Source organism: Elephantulus edwardii, unplaced genomic scaffold, assembly GCF_000299155.1.
Source record: "Elephantulus edwardii isolate Elephantulus edwardi_28Jun2011 unplaced genomic scaffold, EleEdw1.0 scaffold00002, whole genome shotgun sequence".
NCBI lineage: Eukaryota > Metazoa > Chordata > Mammalia > Macroscelidea > Macroscelididae > Elephantulus > Elephantulus edwardii.
The window spans coordinates 44,981,976-44,999,161 of record NW_006399752.1 but is presented as its reverse complement, the minus strand read 5'-3'; the positions used below and the strand labels follow the sequence as shown (position 1 = coordinate 44,999,161).

The following is a 17,186-nucleotide window of genomic DNA, read 5'->3' as shown; positions in this document are numbered from 1 at the left end:
TGCAGCCCCCTGACCACTGGGTGACTGTGACCCAGACCCTGGTCTGCAACCCCCCTGACCACTGGGTGACCATGACCTGGATGCTGGTATGCAGCCTCCCTGACCACTGGGTGACCATGACCTGGACACTGGTCTGCAGCCCCCCAGACTGCTGGGTAACAGTGACCTGGACCCTGATCTGCAGTTGCCCTGGGCACTGTGACTGTGTCCTATCTGAACACCTTGGCTTCAGAAAATGAACAAAATAACAACCACAAAAGCTACAGTTCGTTGGGGAGAGAGAGAGAGGCTGCAGAGAAGAAGGATGGCTGAGCAGATGGAGCAGAAGCTGCTCTTACCAGTGCTGGGCAAGCGACTCCCGAAAGGGCCAGATGCTTGTGACAAGCAGGTCCCCAGGAGAGCAGAGGCCCACTTCCCACCCTACGGTGGAGGACAGGGACAGCTCTGCGAGCCCTTGGCTGACCTTCCTGGTCGGTGGAAATAATTTCCATGGGCAGTTCAGGCTCTAGAAAAGGGAGCCCTCTCTCTGGACAAGGCAGTCTTTAACCAGCAATAATGACTGCAGCAAAATACCCGAGGAGACATTAGCTCTTGGATGGCAATTCTGAAGATGACCCTAGTACATCCCTGCAGTCCCTTCCTGGCCTGGTTCTACTCCTAACTTATAACAGGACCTGGGACAGGCCATAGAGAGGGGCATGTCTGTCAGTGAGAAATCCACCCTCCATTCCCACTCACGGTGAGATCATAGCTAAGAGGCTGTGCATTTCTTTGCAGAGAAAACAGTTACGTTGTGCCAGGCAAAAATTTTCTTGAGACAACCTCACGCTATCAAAGGATCGAAACGCACAGTGTGTAGCACTGCAGACAGGGAGAGGAGCTGGAAAAAAGACAGCCTATAAACCAGATAGGACGAACTACTTCTTCTGAGTAAAACGACAGAAACTTTTCAAAGACTATTTCAGCACACAGACACGTAGGAAGGGCATCTAAATATTTCAGAAGCCTTTCATCAAAGAAAAAAGAAATTGTTGTTCTTAATTTTAAAAGGATTTTTTTTAAAAAATCTGAAAGAAAATAAAATATACTTAGAAGATGAGAGTCTTTTCACTAGTCTCCATGTTGTAAACCCAGGGCAGGGGACTTCAATTCTATTTCATTAGCTAAATTGCACCTGGGTTACCTCCAGTGGGGATAGCTGGGAGTGGGGGTCAAAGGCTGGAAGCTCCAAGGGAAAGCTGAAGACGTGCCTGTGGGCAGCCCTGCGCCCCTCCTTTTGCGCTGGTGGGTATGCCTCCCGCACAAAGGTTGCCAGGCCCTGAGCTGCTCCTGAGAGGGCCTGCATTCTCTTCATGTGCTGTTGCTCCTCTGAGAGGGGCCGCCTGCTGCCACTGAGCTGCTTCTGACTCATAGTGACCTCACAGGACAGCGCACAACTGCCCTACAGGGTTCTCAAGGCTGTAAATCTCTGCCAAAGCAGCTGGTGGATTCAAAGAGCTGACCTAAATGCCCATCAATAAACGAATGGGTAGAGAAGCTGTGGTATATTCGCACAATGGAATACTATGCTGCATTGAAAAACAAGGAACTCATGCAATATTATTCAAAATGGGTGAACCTGGAGGACATTATGCTGAGTGAGGTATCTCAGTCACAAAGGGACAAATGCTATATGGTGCCACTGTTGTAGAATGAGGCTGGCATCAGGGTGGGGGTAAGACTGAGAAAAACTGGATGAAATATGTTTACGGCATTGAAGTCTATGGGGGAGAGAATAGTCTAAAAGTATATTTTAGGGCATTATTTTTATCGTAGGAGTATGCAATGAGGGTTGCAGAGTGGATTATATTTGGGGCTAGGGGGTGGGGTTTGGGGAGGTGTGGGGGGGGATTGTGTACCAATGAGGGGGTTTTTTGTTTGCTTTTCAAGGAGAGGAGCAAATGGGAGGGGGGAGGGGTTTATGCGGGGAGAAGGGTGCAACAATGAATGAATGGAATCCCAAAATCTTTAGATATTTATTGAAATGAAAAATAAACAACCTAAATTTAAAAAAAAAAAAGAGCTGACCCTTTGTTTAGCAGGTGAACTCTCCACCATGGTGCTACTAGGGCTCCTTCCAAGAGGGCCACAGATCAGTATACACTGTCCAGAAAGACACACCGGGCCCGCATAGTCAGTTAAGCCCCACTAAGCAGAGGCATAGGGAGCTCTGGTACCTCGTTGTTGTTGTGTGTCACCAAGTCACCTGTGACTTAGAGAAGCGCCAAGTACAATAGTTCTGCCCTGTCCTGAGCCAGTCTCACAGACTCTGACACACATACACCCATTACCCCAGTCACTGTGTTGATCCATCTCACCCAGGGTCTTCCTCTCCTGTGTTGTCCCTTCACCATCCCGAGCACGATGTCCTTCTTCAGGACTGGAGGTCCCTCTTCACAGCATGCTCAAAGTATGAGAGACAGAGCTCCAAAATCCTTGCCTCCAAGGAGAAATTTGGTTGCATCTGTTCCAAGACAGACCTGTTTGTTCTCTTGGCAGTCCATGGTATGTTCAATATTCTTTTCCAGCACCACAACTTAAAGGCATCGATTCTTCTATTATCCTTAGTTATTACTGTCCAGTTCTCGGATGCATAGCAGATAATTGCAAAGACCATGGCCTGGATCAGACGCACCTTAGTTTCTAGAATGATATCACTGCTCTTTAGCACTTTGGAGAGGTCCCTGACAGCAGACTTCCCCAGTGCAATTCTTCTTTTGATTTCATGACTACTGGTGCCAAGAGTGTTGATAGTGGAGCCAAGCAAGCGGAAATTGTTAACTCCAAACTCTTCTCTGTCTCTCATGGTCCTGCCAGTTGGCCCAGTAGTGTGAATCTTTGTCTTCTTGATGTTGAACTTCAAGCCTTGGCCTTCTGGAGCAAATGCTTCAGATCCTCATCCGTTTCAGCAAGCAAAGTTGTGTTATCTGCATGACACAGTTGTTGATAAGTTTCTCAAATCCTGATGTGATATTTCTTCTCATAACGTCCAACCTCCCAAATAATCTGTATACAGATTGAAAAGGAATGGAGACAGGACATATCCCTGATACACTCTGTTCCTGATTTTTGAACCATGCAGTGTTTCCTTGCTTTGTTCTGATGATCTGCTTCCTGGTCCAAGCATAGGTTTTACATAAGCACAATCAAGTGTTCTGGGATTCCCATTCTTCTCAGAGTCAGCCACAGCTTGTTGTGATCCACACAGTCAAATGCCTTTGTACAGTCAATGAAGCACAGATAGACATTCCTCTGGTACACTCAGCTTTTAGCCAAGATCCATCGGCCATTGGCAATGCTGGCCTCTCTGTTTACCTCTGTTCCCTCAGAGGGCTGAGAGGAGTGACCTTGCTTACCAGGGCCTGCAGTTTGAGACCCCTGCCACTTACTGTCCTCTTCAAAGCTCAAGGCCTCTGTCACCTCCTCCACAGACTGTCCCCGCTGTAGTCCTGGCAGACTCCACCATCTGCTTCTGTTCCACACCTTTTCCTCAACCTGTCAAGTGGACAGGAGGAAAACCCGGTGCCCTACTAACGTCCTCGGGAAAAATTTATTTCTTGGCAACACTCTCTCCCTTTGAGCCTTCTCAGCTCCCTTCCAGACAACCTTGCTGGTTCCTTGCACACTCACCTCCCTCCATGCCCTTCGCTCTCTCACACTGTGCCCTCCAATGCCCAGGCTGATGTGAGCAGAGGGCAAGCAGATGTCCCTGTGAGCAGTGTGGCCCTGTCTGGGTAATTCTTGTCCTTGGCAATGTGGAGCCTCCGTGCCAAGCCTGGGGATGCAGCGCTATTCCCCATGCCCAGTTCACTGTGAACCCCTTTTCCTTCCTCTCTTCCTGCTCTGGAGCACACATCACCAGCTTGAAAAAAGGGGCTCAGTGCTTCATTAATGCTTTCTGGGTGGGTGTTGTTGTTGTTGTTGTTGTTATGTGCCGTCGAGTCGTTCGTGACTCATAGCAACCCTATATGCAACAGCCCCAAACTCTGCGCTGTCCTGTGCCAATCACACTGCCTCCGATACACCCATCTCGATTACCCCAGTCACCGAATCAATCCATCTCCCAGAGGGCCTTCCCCTCCTGTGCCTGCCCTCCACCCTCCCAAGCATGATGTCTCTCTCCAAGAACCGGTCTCTCCTTACAACATGACCAAAGTATGTCAGACAAAGTCTCAGAATCCTTGCCTCCAAGGAGCAGCCCGGATTAACCCTCTCCAGAATGAATCTGTTTGTTTTCTTAGCAGTCCATGGCACCCTCAGCACTCTTCTCCAACACCAAAGCTCAAAAGCATCAATTCTCCTTCTGTCCTCGCTGGTCATTGTCCAGCTCTCTGATGCATAACAAGTGATTGCAAAGACCATGACACACCTTAGTCTCTAGAGACACACCGTTGCTCTTGAGTACTTTAGAGAGGTCCCTAACAGCAGACTTTCCCATCGCAATACATCTTTTAATTTCCTGGCTGCTGGTACCAAGAGTGTTGATTGTGGAGCCAAGAAAACCCTCTGGGTGGGTAGCAGGCTCTAAAGGCTTCGTAACACTGCATGCAGATACAGGCAAATGGCTTAGGCAAAAATGATGTGAAGATGCGTCTTAGGGTTTTCTGGGAAACGTCTGATCACTTTCTGAATTCCTCCCCTTGTCAACATCACTTTATTCGTCTTCCCACCACTTCAGCTCATGGCGTTCTTAATAATATCGGCCCACACACAGCCCTCTGTCTCCCTTGTCTTGTGCTAACTCATTAACACAAAACATATTCTTTCTCTGCTCTCCTCTCCAGAAAATGTAAACCGAAACTGATCCACTGCTGTTGAGCTGACTGCAACTCAAAGCAACCACATGGGCTAGGGTGGACTGTCCTCGGGGTTCCGAGGCTGCGAATCTTTACGGAAGTGGAGTACCTGGTGGCCCGAACTGCAGACCTTGGGTTTAGCACCTGAGAGCTTCGACCACTGTGCATATAGATGATTAGGAAGGAGCCAGTTTTCACAGTGCTTTAATTTACATTTCACTTGTTAAGTCTGACCTTCTATTTGCTTCAACAAATACCATCTGCCTCCCAAGTTATTTCTGCTTTTAAAAAAAAAAGTCACCATGTTTGCATTTCTGCGTTAATGGCACCTCTCCTTGCCTAGTTCTGCTAATTTGACCTGTCATGCTATCTAGAGCCCTCTCACTCACTGTTCTCTCATCAGAATCCACTCGGAGCTGACCCTCCAGCAAGTGTTTGGAGCCCATAAACTGCATGGGAGGAGACTGTTCCCTCTTTGTCCTCTGAGCTCTCTTCCCTCTTATTCGGGAGTGAAAGGTCAGTGCTGTTTCCATGAGGGTCGAGGTGGGACTATGTGTGAATGGACAAGAAATCTCAATTCTCGTGTTTGTATCTGTGACTTCCTGGTGCTGATATTACTGCACTGACACAGCTGAGGACACTGGGGCACAGAAAGGTTGAATAACTTGCCGAACATGCCTGCGCTAGGGAGTGAGCAAGAGCAGGGATTCTGGCTCTGACGTCCGTACGGCAAAGGCTGTCTTCTCCCTTCTGTTCAAACCAAACCAGAGCAGACCAGACACGCTGGGATTTCATCAACTCGGGTTCACAGGAGCCTAAAGGTCATACCCGTTGGATTCTGAAGGCTAGGATTTTTTTTTTAATAACATTTGTTCTATTAACAATCTGCGTTATGCAGATGACACAACCCTGTTTGCTGAAACTGAGGAGGACCTCATGCACTTGCTGCAAAGGGTCAAGGACTGCAGCCTTCAGTATGGACTGAGGCTCAATGTCAAGAAGACAAAGATTCTCACCACTGGACCAATTGGCAGCGTCAGGATGGATGACGAAGAGATTGAGATTGTTCACAGCTTCAGTTTGCTCGGCTCCACAGTCAACACTCTTGGCACCAGCAGTCAGGAAATCAAAAAGTGTATCGCGATGGGAAAGTCTGCTGTTAGGGACCTCTCTAAAGTACTCAGGAGCAACAGTGTCTCTCTGGAGACTAAGGTGCGCCTGATACAGGCCATGGTATTTGCAATCGCTTGTTATGCATCAGAGAGTTGGACAATGACTAGGGAGGACAGAAGGAGAGTGGATGCTTTTGAGCTGTGGTGCTGGAGAAGAGTACTGAATGTACCATGGACTGCCAGGAAAACAAACAGATTCATCTTGGAGAGGATTAAACCAAGCTACTCCTTGGAGGCAAGGATTCTGGGGCTTCATCTGACATACTTTGGACATGTTGCCAGGAGGGATGGGTCCTTGGAGAGGGACATCATGCTTGGGAGGGTGGAGGGACTGTGCAGGAGGGGAAGACCCTCTATGAGATGGACTGATTCGGTGACTGGGGTAATCGGGATGGGTGTGTCAGAGGCGGTGCGGTTGGCGCAGGATAGAGCAGGGTTTAGGGCTGTTGTGCATAGGGTCGCTATGAGTCGCAAATGACTCGACGGCACATAACAACAACAACAACAACAATAACATTTTTATTGTATACTGGTTTGCTTAGGGAGCTCTGGTGGTCTAGTGTAAGAAGCTGTGCTGCAATCCTGAAGGTATGTGGTTTGAGGCCACCAGCTGCTTTACGGGAGGATGGGCAGTCTCCTCTTGTATGATTAATTGCCTCTGAAAACCCACAGGAGAGTTGGCTATGGGTCAGTTCCGACTCAAAAGTACACAACAACTGGTTTACTTACAAAGTTCATATCATTGTTTTTCACACCAGATTTCCCCATTTCCTTTACCCACCTCTCCCTTCACCCAGTAAACTGTGCGACCCTATGATTACCCTCCTCACCCCTCTGTTCCTACCCTCCCACCTTAGATCCTTATACACGTTTTATTAGTTATCTACTTCCACAATAATGGTCTTATACAGTATTTTTCCTTATGGGACTGAGTTAGTTCACTCAGCATAATGCTCTCCAGTCCCTCCCAAGTTAGGTAGTAATTTACAAAATCACTGTTCCTGTGTGCTGCGTAGTATTCCATCGCGTGAATGCACCATAATTTCCCAGTCCGTTCAATTTGGGGTTGGACATTTGGGCTGTTTTCATGTTCTTGCGATGGTGAATAGTGCTGCTATGAACACTGGAGCACAAGTTTCTGTTTGTGCCTCCGTTCTCATTCTCTTGGAGTATACTCTAAGCAGTGGAAGAGCTGGGTCATATGCGATCTCTATGTTCAGCTTTTTGAGGAAGTGCCAAACTGCCTTCCAGACTGGTTGTACCATTTTACAATCCCTCCAATAGTATCTGAGAGTTCTTATCTCTCCACATGCCCTTCAGCATTTATTACTTGCTGTCCTGTTCACTTTGAAGGCTGTGCTTTGTATGGACGCAGAGCTCCACAGCTTTCTGCAGTGGACTGGCTGGTAGGCCGGAAGCACTGAGCTGCCAGTTAATAGTGAAAAGCTTTTTTTTTCTTTTTTTAAAAAAATATTTTATTAATTTTAATGAACATTTACAGACATTTTGGATTTCTATTCATTGTTGAACTTTTTTCTCTACCCCCCCTCCTCGCCCAGTTCACTCTTCTCTTTGAAAAGCAAAAGATAAACTTCTTCATTGGTATACAATCCCCCCGCTCCCAACCCAAATGAACTCCAATATGCAACCTTCATTCTGGATTCCTGTGATAATCATACTACCCTATCGTATATCGCTTTTAAATGGTTCTCTACCTCATCTGTTTCAATTCAGTATACATAATCTATCCAGTTTTTCTCAGTCTTACCCCAACCCTGATGTCAGTCCCATTCTACAACAGTGGCTCTATGCAGTATTTGTATTTTTGTGACTGAGATATTTTACTCAGCATAATGTCCTCCAGGGTCACCCATTTTGAATAATATTGCATGAGTTCCTTGTTTTTCAATGCAGCATAGTATTCCCTTGTGTGAATATACCACAGCTTCTCTATCCATTCGTTTGTTGATGGGCACTTAGGTTGTTTCTAACTTCTTGCTATTGTGAACAAAGCAGCGATAAACATGGGTGTGCATATATCTGCTTGGATGTTATTTATGGTCTCTTTAGGGTATATTCCCAGTAGTGGAATTGCTGGGTCAAATGGTATCTCTATTTGCAACTTTTTGAGAAAGTGCCACATCAGTGGTTGCACCATTTTACACTCCCACCAACAGTGAATAAGGGTTCCAGTTTCTCCACAACCTCACCAGCATTTGTTGCTTGCTGTTCTGTTAAGTTTTGCTATTCTTACTCGGTTGAGATGATATCTCATAGTTGTTTTGATTTGCATAGTTGACCGATTCAGCAAAGTAGCAGGATACAAGATCACCATACAAAAATCAGTTGGATTTCTCTACAGCGACAAAGAGAATACAGAACTGGAGCTGAGAAAAACAATACCCTTCACAATAGCTAATCACAAGATTAAATACTTGGGAGTAAATCTAACCAGAAGCACAAAGGATCTAGTCAAAGAAAATTACAAAATATTACTACAAGAAACAAAACCCTGGAGAAGTGGAAGAATATCCCTTGCTCATGGATAGGAAGACTCAATATTGTGAAAATGGCAATACTACCAAAGGCAATTTACACATTCAACACAATCCCAATATAAATACCAATCCCATTCTTCAAGGAGATGGAAAAGGTAATCTCCAGTTTCATTTGGAATGGAAAGAAGCCCCGAATAAGCAAAGCACTCCTTAAAAAAAAAAAGGTAGGAGGCATCTCACTCCCCGATTTCAAATCCTACTACACTGCCATGGTGGCTAAGACAGCATGGTACTGGTACAATGACAGATACATAGATCAATGGAATAGAATTGAGAACCCGGAAATCAGCCCATCTACCTATGGTCAACTGATTTTTGACAAGGAGATGAAATTTAAGTGGGGAAACGATAGCTTTTTTAACAAATGGTGTTGGCAAAATTGAAAAAATATCTGCAGAAGACTCAAGCAAGATCCATACCTCACTCCATATACCAAATCAACTCGAGGTGTATCATGGACCTAGGTCTAAAACCAAGGACTTTAAACTTCATTCAAGAAAAGCTTGGAAGAACTTTAGTGGTCCTAATCCACAACATAAAAAGTCTTCCAAGTATCCTGAAAAATCTACAACCAGGAGAAGATAAAATAGATGAATGGGACCTTCTAAGAATCAAATCCTTATGCACATCCAAAAACTTCTCAAATAGGGTAAAAAGGGAAGCCACAGACTGGGGAAAAATATTTGGAAATGGCACATCAGATAAGGAACTTATATCTAGAATTTATAAAATACTCCAGCCACAACGAGATAAAGGTAAATAATCCAATGGAAGAATGGGCTCAGGATATGAACAGACTCTTCACCAAAGAAGACATTCAGATGGCCAAGAAGCACATGAAGAAATGTTCAAAATCCCCAGCTCTCAGAACGATGCAAATAGTGAAGAGGTTTAACCGCTCCAAGCAGAGCTTCCGTCTAAGGCCATGGGAACAGACCTTTCCCAGGAATCTTAGGGAGGGAGGGAGGAAAGCGAGCCAGAAGCCCAGGGCTCCAGCCTTATCCTCACTGGTCAGCAGCACGGCGGGAGGAACGTGCTGCAGCTGGACTCCTGGAGAACACAGTTCTGCTCATAAGATCACCAGAATGACAGGGGCCCAGGCACCCTCCCCTCCGGGAGCCACACTGACGAGTCTGGGGAAGTTTGTGACTAGAAGAATCTAAGCATTCCTTCCTATTTGCAGACTTGTTGGTCTCAACCTTCCTCTGACCCGGAGAGTTAGGGGGATCTTCTCGGCAACTCACTGTGAACGCTTGGAGCGTCTCATAACTGAGCCTCCCGTGGGTTTTCAGAGGCTGTACACTGCATAGGAAGAGACGGTTCGTCCTTCTCTCGAGCACTAAATAGATCTGAACTGCCTGCCTTTGGGTTGGTAGTGAAACTCCTTACCCACTAGGCCACCAGAGCTCCCTCTAGAATATACTTGCTATGTGTAGTTATGTACCATAGTCAGGACTAACCCGTAACTGACCCTCCGCAGGGTTTTCAGAGGCAGTTAACTGAAGGAGGAGATTGCCTGTCTTTCTCCCATGGAGCAGCCGGTGGCCTTCGGGACGGCAGTGCAGCTTACTGTCATGAGGCCACCAGTGCTACAATATACTAGAATGGATTCAAGGGGCCCTGGTGGTCCAGCGCTTAAGTACTCAGTTGCTCACGGAAAGGGTGATGACATGAACTCACCTGGGAGAGAAAGAGCCATAGCAATCTGCTCCTGTAGAGATTACGGCCTGCAAACCCGTCTCGGCCCATTGGAATGGACACAATGGCATCTGACAACAGAATGCACTGAGAAAATGTGCTGATAGTGTGGGTTATTATTATTGTTGTTGTTGTTGTTGTTTTATCATTACTACTGTCTAAAGGCAAAAGGCAGCTGTTGCTGGGCCCAATGAGGCTTGGCCCGGCCAAGGAAGCCTCGCACTTCATCCTCCTCGGCCTGTCCCCACACGCTGCTCCCCAGGCCGGCCTACAGCCTGCTTCTTTCCGTAAGGAAAGTGCCTGGCATTTGTCAGGAGCTCAGGTGTCTTGAAAACTCCAAAGGTGAAACGTAAAACTCTCCCTGTGTGATTTTCCTATTTGATCTCGAGGCTCAAGTATTCCCCCTGGGGATGAACAAGAACCGCTTCTCTGAATAATTCATGGGCCCCTAGATGGAAACATGCGGCTTCCTTTTAATAAAAAGGCTGGGGACCCGGCGCTGATTATACCTCTCCTTCCGAGCGTGAGCGGATGCACGGAGTGCTGGGATGCTCTTCCCAGCTGCCTTTCCCAACAGTGAGAAGAGAATGAAAAGCCAGGCAATATTTATAATCAAACTGACTAATGTTTGGATAATAGGTGAAACTATTTATAAACCAAAATAGAGTCGCAAAAATGGTCCTAAAAAGAAAGTGAAAAGAAAAATCAGTCTGATTTTCTCCAGGTCTGGCTTCTTTTTAAGACTAAAAAAGGGGCCCAGTTGTTTTTTCATTTAAGGAGCCCCTACTAGGTGCCGGGGTCCCTGAGCGGCACAGTGACTACTCACTGGCTACTTGTGAGGTTTGGGCCCGCCCAGAGGCTCCTCAGAAGAAAGGTCTGGTGATTTCCTTCTGAACATTCAGCCTGAAGACCCTGTGAAGCACCCCAGGCTCGGACATGAGTGATTTGCTGTGACTGGATTTGGTTCGATGGCACTCAGTTTGATTCTGGGATTAGCAGAGATGCCAGGGACATGAAGCCCTGGTGGTGAGTAGTGACAAAGTTAAGGATTGGTTTGCTCACTGAAAGGCTGGAGGTTCAAATCCACCAGCCACTGCATGGGAGAGAGTCATGGCAGCCTGCTACAGGTAAAACATCATGAAGCTCCATTGGGAAACTCTGTTCTGCCTCATAGGGCTGCGGATGAACGGCTGAAATGTGCTCTGGCAATGGTTCCCAGGCTGAAGAGGCCAATCTATTGGTTACTTCTGGATGAAATGTCTTTTATCTGCTCGTTTCTGTAAAACGCTTGTCTATCAGATAACAGTTTTAAAGCTGAGCAGTCAAATTAAGACAGACTAGGAGGAAGGATTGACCATTCACTTTCAAAAAGACAGGCCTTTGAAAACCCTATGTACAAGAGAGCACACTTAGAGTAGTCTAGCAGATACAGTAACTGAGACTGAGCCTTCAAATATGGAAATATAAAGGAAGAGGAACAGTTGTACTCAGACACTCATGACTAGAACATGGAATATAAGAAACACGAATGCAGGAAAACTGGACATTGTTAAGAAAGAAATGGAACACACAGATATCGACAAACTAGAGATTGGCAAAATGAGATGTACTGGCATGGGGCATTTTGAAGCAGACAATAATATGATCTACTATGTCAGAGGTTTGCTCTACCAATTTTTCAATTAGCCTTTATAGGACATTTCCAAGGTATATAGGCTTCTAGAGGTCAAGGCCAAGGTTTCGCAGGGGGAGGGAGCTGCACCTGTACTCTTCATGGTGCTTTGTTCGGAACATTAAGCTGCAAGCCAGTTGCCACCAAGCGGAGCAGTCCCCTCCCCTCCCACCCTGACTCGTATTTACAGCACTGCTGTGAGGACTGGAGAGATATGAAGGCTTTGGGATTCTCTGGAGAACAAATCACTCATTACTCACAAAACCACATCCTTTACACTGGACAGAAACCCACAGCCTGTTGGGTCAGACACTTTCATTTCACAAAAAGGAAAGTGAGGCGTGGAGAGCTCAGTCATTCCCGCTGACACTGAGAGCCAGCAAGGCCACCGGCGCACAGCCCGTCCTGGGCCCCCGCCAGGCCTCACTCTCCTGTCACACAGCCCTGTCTGATGACTGATGCCAGCCCCGGGGCTGTCCACTGGGGGACACCTAGGGCTCACCACCAGCTTTCTTTTCCTCTGGCTCATTAAATCAGAGGTGACCCACTGCCAAGCAGGAAATGAACTGTCAGAACTGCAGCCAGGCACCAGCCCTCTGCTGGAGAGCAGGTGGGCTTCTTACCAGTTCAAGACCCTTGGGAGAAAAGAGCAGTGGACAGAGGCTTGGAGAGGTTACAGTCCACAGACGTGTCTTAGGGAGGGACTATCCACGGGGACTGGGCCAGCTCTCGGACTGCCCACAGCTGGGAGGACGGGAGCCACGAAGCCACCCGTCTATGACGGATGAGCGGCCACCACAACCACATGCAAAGTGGACCATCTGTGAGCAAGGAGGCCCGGGACCCCATGTGCTTTCTTTCTAGTCTGCAGCAGACAGGAGATGTAGTGACAACATGTGACACTGCCCACCGCAGACTAGAAAGAAATGCAACGGCGGTCATGCTCACCCTGCTGACTGCTCCTCCCTTCTTGTCAGGACCGCCAATTTGGGAAAAGGCTTTGATTCCACAGGAAGGCTCTATGGATTGTAACTTAAAAATGAGTTTGGGCTCCAGAGCATGAGCCAAGCTCAGAAGCAGATTCAAATGGGAATAAAAGTCGTGAACTTGCTCACTATTGCGTACTAAGTAAGCACAACTCGGGTCAGGCTAACCTTTGCCGGCTCACAGACACTGTCCCTGTGCAGTCTGAAAACGAGGTGACTTACCTGTGTGCCTGGTCCTCTCGCTGGAAGGAACCCTGACTAGCCTGTGAGACAAGCTGCAGTCTAAGGCGCGCGCGCTCTCTCTCTCTCCCTCTCTCAGTTCCTTGAAGTGCCCTCTGTCACCCTGGTGCATGCACTGCTGCAAGGAGTGCAGACACAAAGGACGGTGGTCTCTGTGAGACCCCGAAGCCCAGGGCGTCTGCTGCCGCTGGCTAGAAGGCCCTGAGCACCTAGCAGGGTGGCCAGGCAGCGCTCAGGCTGTGCACGGCTAAATCGGAAGGAAACATTTGTATAAACATCAAGAAAAGCATCTGTCAGCTCTGATCAACGGGAGCCTCGTCTTTGGAACCGGAAGAAGGGTCTGGGAGCTGTCAGCTCCCACAGCTTCTGAGCGGGCCCCCCTGTGAGCCCAGTGGACGCACCCCTGGCTCTGGACTCACCAGTCTCTGCATGCTCTTCACGTGGGTGGGGCTGATGGCCAGGGCCTCCTCATACCAGCGCTGGGCTTCGTCGAGGTTCCCCCGCAGCTCGGCCACCTGGCCTCGCATGTACAGGACATTGTGCGACATGGGGAAGAGGTTGGCGGCTTCCTGGGTGCACGCTGTGGCTTCTGCGGGCTTCCCGATGCCGATGTAGACTTCAGCTGTGGGGGGAACAAGAGCAGATGTTTCCCTGCCTCACAGCCCTTCAGAGGCCCTGGGGGCCCCTGCTGCTCAGGCAGGAGACCCAGGGGACCTTGACCTTCCCCTAAGGTGGTGGCAGGAGCCCATATGGATGGGCAGAGTCTGGAGCTGGTTAGCCCCCACTGCAAGAGGGAACGCCTGGAAACCAGCAGTCCTAGGTGTTTACACAAAGACTTGAGTTACTCTTTGCACGGAGCTCTAGGGCACAGACTGATGTCCCCATCAAGGGCAGAAGGGAAGCCTACCTGGAACCTCAGGGCCTACCTCTGGCACCTCAGCATGGGGACAGAGGCTGGCCCTGCCTTGCCCTCTACCCTGACAATCACAGAGAAAGGGCCAGAGGCACACAGGTACATGCAGACCAGAGGTGATGGCGCTGCCCTCTGCCCGCTCTCCTGCCATCACAGGGCAGCCTTCTGTGTTATGGAGTCCTGGTGGTGCAGTGGTTAAGCACTCCACTGTTAACCGAGATGCAGGAGTTCAAAGCCACCCAGGGGCTCTGCGGGAGAAAGATCCAGAGATGCACCCTACTGAGAACACAGCTTGGAAAACGCTCGCGGGGTAACTGTCACAGAGGCCTGCTCCGAGTCAGAACAGCAAAGCCATGGCACCCGTGGCTGCCCACCACACTGTGCCCTCCGGCAGGGCAGTTCACAGACCCAGTGACCAATGGTGACATTCATAGGTCCCTCTAGGAAACCCAATGGTCACTTTCACAATGAGTAGGAAAATGACTTTCATTCCCGCTCGGCTGGATACCCTGCTTCCTGAGTGGAGTCGCTTTGGGTTTCTCCTCAAGGCCCTGCTGGGCTCTTCTAGGTGCCCTTGCCGTCTCAGCAAGGGGCCCTCCTCCTGACCCTCAGTCCTCTTCTCTGGAGGCCGTATTGTGACCCCTCGCCATCCTCCCCAGCGGCCAGGCCTGAGTCCTTTGCCCACTCCCTCCCCTTGCCCGGCTACACCTGTTGGGCCCAGTCCTGCCCTGCTGCGGGATCCGGGATCCCGTATGTATGCTGGCTCCTCTCTAACCCCTGCTGAGCCCCTTCCCTGTCCGTCCTGCCCAACTCCCAGCCTCCTCTGCAGGCATGGGGCCCAGTGACGTATGTGCAAGTATCAATTACACGCGGAAATGATTTTGTGCTAACACACACGCACACTATCAGGCACACAAAAATAAGAATAACCAACCATATAAGGTCAAAAGAGCAAGGATAGAGCCCTGACAGCAGGAAGGGGTAGAATAGAAGGATGGATGGAGAGGGGATTCACAAGGCGGGAGTGGGAAGATCACAGTTATCAGTGTTGTACTTAATGTTACAGAACAAAATGTGTATGACTGCTTGAACAAACCCAATTTGCCTCCTTATAAACATCCACTCAAGTCACTATAATAATGATTATTTAACAACAGTAAAATATTATTATACACATATAACAATTACAATAGCAATAAAACAATAATTATTTTTTAAAAGAAAGGATGTGAGAATGAGAAAAACTGGATAAATTATGTATACTGCATGGAAAAAGATGAGGGAGAGAACAGTTTAAAAGCAATATATTATAGGGCATTATGATGATCATAAGAGTCTGGAATGAAGGTTGCAGAGTGGAGTATACTCGGGGTGGAGGCAGTGGGGTGCGGGGGGGACTCTATACTAAGGAAGGAATTTTTCTTTTACTTTTCAAAGAGAAGAGCGTACTGGGGGTGGGGGTGGGGTGGGCGGAGAGAAAAGTGCAACAATGAATGAATGGAAATTCAAAATCTCTGTAAATGTTCATTGAAATTCATAAGGATTTAAAAAAAAAGGCTGTGATAAGAAAGGTCTAAGAAAATAGGTCTGCCTTTTCCTTACAAATCCTAGGAGCTGTCTGCTCCAGGGCACCTCAGAAACAGCCTAGATGTGGGGCCTGGTCCACCCCCAGCTCCCATTCCCTCCTCATGTGGACAGCTTCCCCTACGGCCGCCTCCACACTGACCGCTCAGGCACAGCCCTGGCAGCCAACCGCCTCTCAAACATCCTTCCTCCCTGCTCTTCCTCCGCCCACATCCCTTCATTTCCTCAGGCCTTCCTCAGATGTCCACCCAGTGAGGCCTGCAGGCCTGCTCTACTCAAGCCTGTGTTTCGGGATCTGGGGAGCGTGGTCTCTCCCCTCCCCAGCCTTGTTTCCGCTCAGTGCTGACCAGGAAGAGGCAGCGGCGGGGCGCGCAGCGATGTCACACAGCAGTCCCCTCTGCTCTGTAAGGCTGCTATCGAACTAGACGCCAGTGGGCAATGATGATGGTTTTCTTTCATTTCCATGTCTCTCTGTTCATCTGTCTCCTATGCTAGAAAGTGAGCACTGAGGGCAGGAATGGGGCTTGGGCGGTTCATCGCTGCGTCCCCAAGACACAGGGCTGACAGATGGCAGAAGTCCAGGAGAGAGCTGCAGAATCAGTGAATGGATGAATGAATGAATGAGCGACCGATAAAAGTCACAATAACAGCGACTCACTAAATGCCACCAGCACTGTTGTTGAGTGCCGTTGAGTCGTAGGTGACTCATAGCGACCCTATGAATGAAAGTCCTCGACACTTGTGTGACTTTCATCCTTTCTCCAGGTTCACAGGGTTTCCAGAGGCAAGCTATTTCGGAAGTGGATGCCACTCCTGCTTCCAAGCTTGTTTTAATTGGGGAGCTCCACCAGACACTATCCACCATGGGGAACCATTCATTATTGCATTTGACTCATCAGTGTCACAGTGTTCAGCTTCAAAGCAACCACAAGTTACCTCTGTATGGTAAGTGGACAGACCAGGGCTATACGACCTAGAAGAATGTTTGAACAAAAACAAGCCTGAGGGCCGCGGATTAGAGTCACCCACCTTTGGCTTAGTAGCATCACTTTCTGTTCACTAGGCCAAGGGATCACTAGTTCTCATTTTATCTGCATGGTGATTTAGTGAGGCAGGCATTATTACTACCCCCATTGTACAGATGAGGAAACTGAGGCTCTGAGAAGTTCAGGAACGTGCCCAAGGTCCCAGGGTAAGTGGGCGGCAGAGCCAGGGTCAGAGCCCAGGCATGCTGGGTACGGGCTGCTCTCTCATCCTCCACAGGGACACGTCTCCTCAGCCGTAGACTAACACCAGGTTCCCGGCCCGGCCCTCAGAGCTCTCTGACTCCACAGCCTCCCTCATGAGCTAGCTGGTGTTTCCTCTGCTTCCAGCACCACCCGGCTCTGGTCATAAGAAGCCTCGTTCCACGCCCTGGACACAGAGTGGCGACTCCGTAATAGCCTGGTTTCTTCTCCTCTTTGCTCCTGCCACTGACACTGCCCGGCCTCCTTCAATCTCTGTCTCCTCCATCTCTTCAGCTGAAAGA

The 17,186-nt window shown here is 48.6% G+C and overlaps 1 protein-coding gene across 1 annotated transcript in view; it reads right to left on the bottom strand.

Annotated features, from left to right (window-relative positions):
- TTC7B (tetratricopeptide repeat domain 7B) overlaps positions 1-17,186 on the bottom strand; it is a 388,142-nt gene that overhangs the window by 35,248 nt on the left and 335,708 nt on the right. Inside the window, exon 19 of the mRNA XM_006879120.1 lies at positions 13,581-13,783. Coding sequence (XP_006879182.1) covers positions 13,581-13,783 — 203 coding nt within the window. The remainder of the gene's footprint in view (positions 1-13,580; positions 13,784-17,186) is intronic.